Source organism: Loxodonta africana, chromosome 1 (assembly GCF_030014295.1).
Source record: "Loxodonta africana isolate mLoxAfr1 chromosome 1, mLoxAfr1.hap2, whole genome shotgun sequence".
NCBI lineage: Eukaryota > Metazoa > Chordata > Mammalia > Proboscidea > Elephantidae > Loxodonta > Loxodonta africana.
Window position 1 is genome coordinate 77,952,268 of NC_087342.1, and position 3,743 is coordinate 77,956,010.

The 3,743-nt window shown below is 43.6% G+C and overlaps 1 protein-coding gene across 1 annotated transcript; it reads right to left on the reverse strand.

Moving 5' to 3' along the window:
- Positions 1-402: 402 nt before the first annotated feature.
- Positions 403-3,428, reverse strand: ZSCAN31 (zinc finger and SCAN domain containing 31). The gene is given in 5 exon segments (XM_010600667.3): positions 403-1,063; positions 1,066-1,362; positions 1,860-2,010; positions 2,806-3,065; positions 3,068-3,428. Coding segments are annotated over 5 exon segments (1,302 nt in total). The 5' UTR covers positions 3,186-3,428; the 3' UTR covers positions 403-587.
- Between the last annotated feature and the right edge of the window lie 315 nt (positions 3,429-3,743).

Consider the following 3,743-nt stretch of genomic DNA (forward strand, 5'->3'; position numbering starts at 1 on the left):
TTTTCTACCCTTCTCTACTTCACTTACTTTGCTTCAGCCACACTGGCCTCTGTGCTGTTTTTCAAACAGAGCCTTTGCACTTGCTGGCCCCTCTGTCTGGGGGAATGTTCTTCACATAGACATTTGTATGACTCCCTCTCTTCCTTCAGGTTTCTTGGCCTTCCTACATAAAATAGTAACTCCCTCCCACCTCCACCCTCTATCTCCCTCACCTCACGTTATTTTTTATCATAGAAATTATTACCATCTGATATATTACATACTTGTTTCTTCCACCCTCCCCCCAACTAAAATGTAAGCTCCGTGAGGGCAATATTACTCAAGAATAGCCCCTCCATACCAATTTATTTCCAGGTAGGACTTGGTCCCTTTCAGGAAAATCATTAGAAAAGAACCAAGGGATAGGGACTGGGAGCCTGCTCAGCAACACCCCACATACACAGTCATCCACCCAGGAGACACCAGCACCTGGTTTGCAGGCAAGCTACTCATTCCAAAGCAAAATAAATTTGATAAGAGCAGAATTAGCCACTTGAAAATCTTATACTCCAAGATGGCCCCATTTAGGGACCTGGGAGCCAATGGAATCAGTCCAATTCAGCAACAGTATAGATCCTAAAATGCCTAATAAGGTTGCAATTATGGCTAAAGGCTTTCCCACACTCATCACACTCATATGGTCTCTCTCCAGTGTGACTTCTCTGATGTTTCATAAGGAGTGTTCGCCTACTAAATTTCTTACTGCACTGACTGCACTGATAGAGTTTCTCACCACTGTGAATTCGAAGATGCTGAAAGAGCCCTGCATTCTGACTGAAGGCTTTGCCACACTCGTTACACTGATAGCACTTCTCTCCAGTGTGTATCCTTTGATGCTGAACAAGGTATGAGCTCAAGCGGAAGGCTTTCCCACACTCTTCACATTCATATGTTTTTTCCCCTGTATGGATTCTTCTGTGTCGAATGAGGCCATTGCTGGCACTGAAGGCTTTCCCACACTCCTTGCACTGATAGGGTTTCTCTCCAGTGTGGCTCCGCTGATGTTCATTGAGTCCTGACCTCTGGCCTTCCCACATTCTTCACATTCGTATGGCTTCTCTCCAGTGTGGATTCTCTGGTGCTGAATGAGGACTGAGCTCTGAGTGAAGCTTTTCCCACATTCATTGCACCTGTAATGTCTCTCTCCAGTGGGGTGTCCCTGCTGCTTTTCTAGCTTACTCTCATGTCTACAAGTTTTTCTGTACTTAGAATCCAGAGGAACATCTCTTTGGAGTCTGCTAGATATATCCCCCAAATATTCTATTTCTTTTGAGATTTCTTGCTTCGGTGCCATCTCCTGGTTGTCAGGTATATTTTTACCATCTGGAATAATAAATGAACCAAGCAATGTCATCACTTTTCTTTATGAAAGAAGACAACCACAGGATGGGGTATATGAGATCCACATCAAACACACACATTCTAGGAATGGCAGTGTAATTTAAGGAGAAATGAAACAGGGATATTAAGACTAGAAGAGTAAGAGATCATCAGCAGTGCTGAAATGGCTGGAGAGGATCACCCAGAGAAGGTGAAGCCCCCACAGGATGTACACAAGCCAGTATTATAGAGAATTTACTACAAACCTGGAATGTTTTTAGTGTTTTGCATGTATAATTAAATCCTCAAATGACCCTATAACTGAAGCACTATGGTTATCCCCATTTTATAGATGTGTAAACTGAAGGCACAGGGAGGTTAAATGACCTGTCCAATGCCACAGAGATAGTAAGGGGCAGTGCTTAAATTCCAAACCAGGCAGTTTGGCTCCTCTACAGAGCCACCAGAGATCCCCTGAATGAACTTGTCATAGTTCTTACCTTGTTCTTGAAATTGGTGGGGACTGAAAGATTCACATTTGAGCTGAGTCACCATGGAGTGAAGCTGTATGACTGTTGATTCCGGCTTGGCCTTCAGATGTATCACATCCTCTGAGAGCACTTCAGAATGTCCATGTTCATGATCTGGGGCCTGGAGGCAGGTAGGTATATTGGGGTTCATAAGAGAAGGATTACAGGAGTCTAAGCTAATAGTCAATGAAAGAGATCATACGGAACCTTATGAAACATTTTCTAGAGAGATGGCACAGCAGAAGGACCAGAGTTTCATTCCACACCCAAGAACAAAAGAGGCAGGGAAGAGTGGCCAAACATTGTGTGGTGGTTTAAAATATGTTCACAAATTCTTTGATACTCCTCTCTTCAAAAGGTAGAGACGAATTTCCCTCTCTTTGAGTGTGGGCTATACTTATTGGCTCACATACAAATAGATTATGTGGCAGATGTAATAGTATATAACTTCTGACCCTAGGTCATAAAAAACATTGCAGTTCCATCTTGTTCTCTGTCAGAGCACTCATTTTGGGAAAAGCCAGCTGACATGCCATGAGGACACTCCAGCAGTCCTACATAGAGACCCACATAACAAAGTACCAAGACTTCCTTCCCAGCAGCCAGAAAGGAAGTGAGGCCCCTACCAACCACCATGTAATTGAGCCATCTTGGAAGTGGAAGCAGCAGGCCTGGTCAGTTCACATGACCATAGTTTTGGCTGACATCTTTACTATAACCTCATGAGAGATCCTGTTAAGTAACTCCCAAATTCTTAACTCACAGAAACTGCAAGATAATGTTTGTTGTTTCAAGCCACTAAGGTTTGGGGATAATGGTTAATTAATACATATGGCTATAACCAACCAACCTGTATCACCAAACTTTGACCTTCATTTAGTATTTGATGTCTAGGATCCCATTTGGCTCCTCTCACCTGTTTCCCTGGCTCACTTAGCTCTCGCTCCAGATCTTCAACCACAGCCACTGCCTCCTCCCCACTCTCTGGATGGTGCTCCTGCACCCAGGCCTGTAGCTCCTTGGGCAGTATGGTCAGGAACTGCTCCAGTACCAGAAACTCCAGGATCTGCTCTTTGGTGTGTGTCTCTGGCCTCAGCCACTGATGACAGAGCTCCCGGAGGTGGCTCAGTGCTTCTCGGGGACCAGGAGCCTCTTGGTAACAAAATTGCCGAAAAATTGGCGGGAAGCCTCTTGGCCAGAAAAGCTGTTCTTTTGAAGGTAAGTTTCTTCATCCCAGATAGGATCTTCCTTCACCGTCACAATCTTAAATCCATCCTGTTCCTCTGTGGAAGCCATTCTGGGGTTAAATAACTCAAAAGGCTCCTCCAGCTTGAGGCGAAGGGGCAACTATGATTTAAGATTCCCTGATTTCATCTTCTTCAGAAGGAGACACCTGATGACAAGAAATCATGTATTAACAGAAATAAATAATAAGAGGAGGGGAAAATATGAAAAAAATAAATAGTATGCTATCATTAATGTGTTTTTTTTTTCCTTAAAGTACATGTAGGTATTTATTTATATATGCTTAGAAACTGGAAAAAGGGTATATAGCAGAGTACATCAGTGCCCCAATTCTTCACCCCTCCCTGGACCCATATACTTGCAGTGCGTTTCCACTCTGACTCTGGGTTCAACAATGTGACTTGATTTAGCCAACTGATATTAACAAATGTGATGCAAGTGGAGACTTGAAAGGTACTTGTGTGATTGGTGCAGTCCTCTGCAATTACTAGGTAATTGCCAGGAGAAGAATATATCCAGACTAGCCTTCAGGTGATTGAGAAATGTGGAACAGAGCCAAATTACCTAAGCGGAGCAGATGAGACCATCCAGAGTAGCTAACAGCCAGCT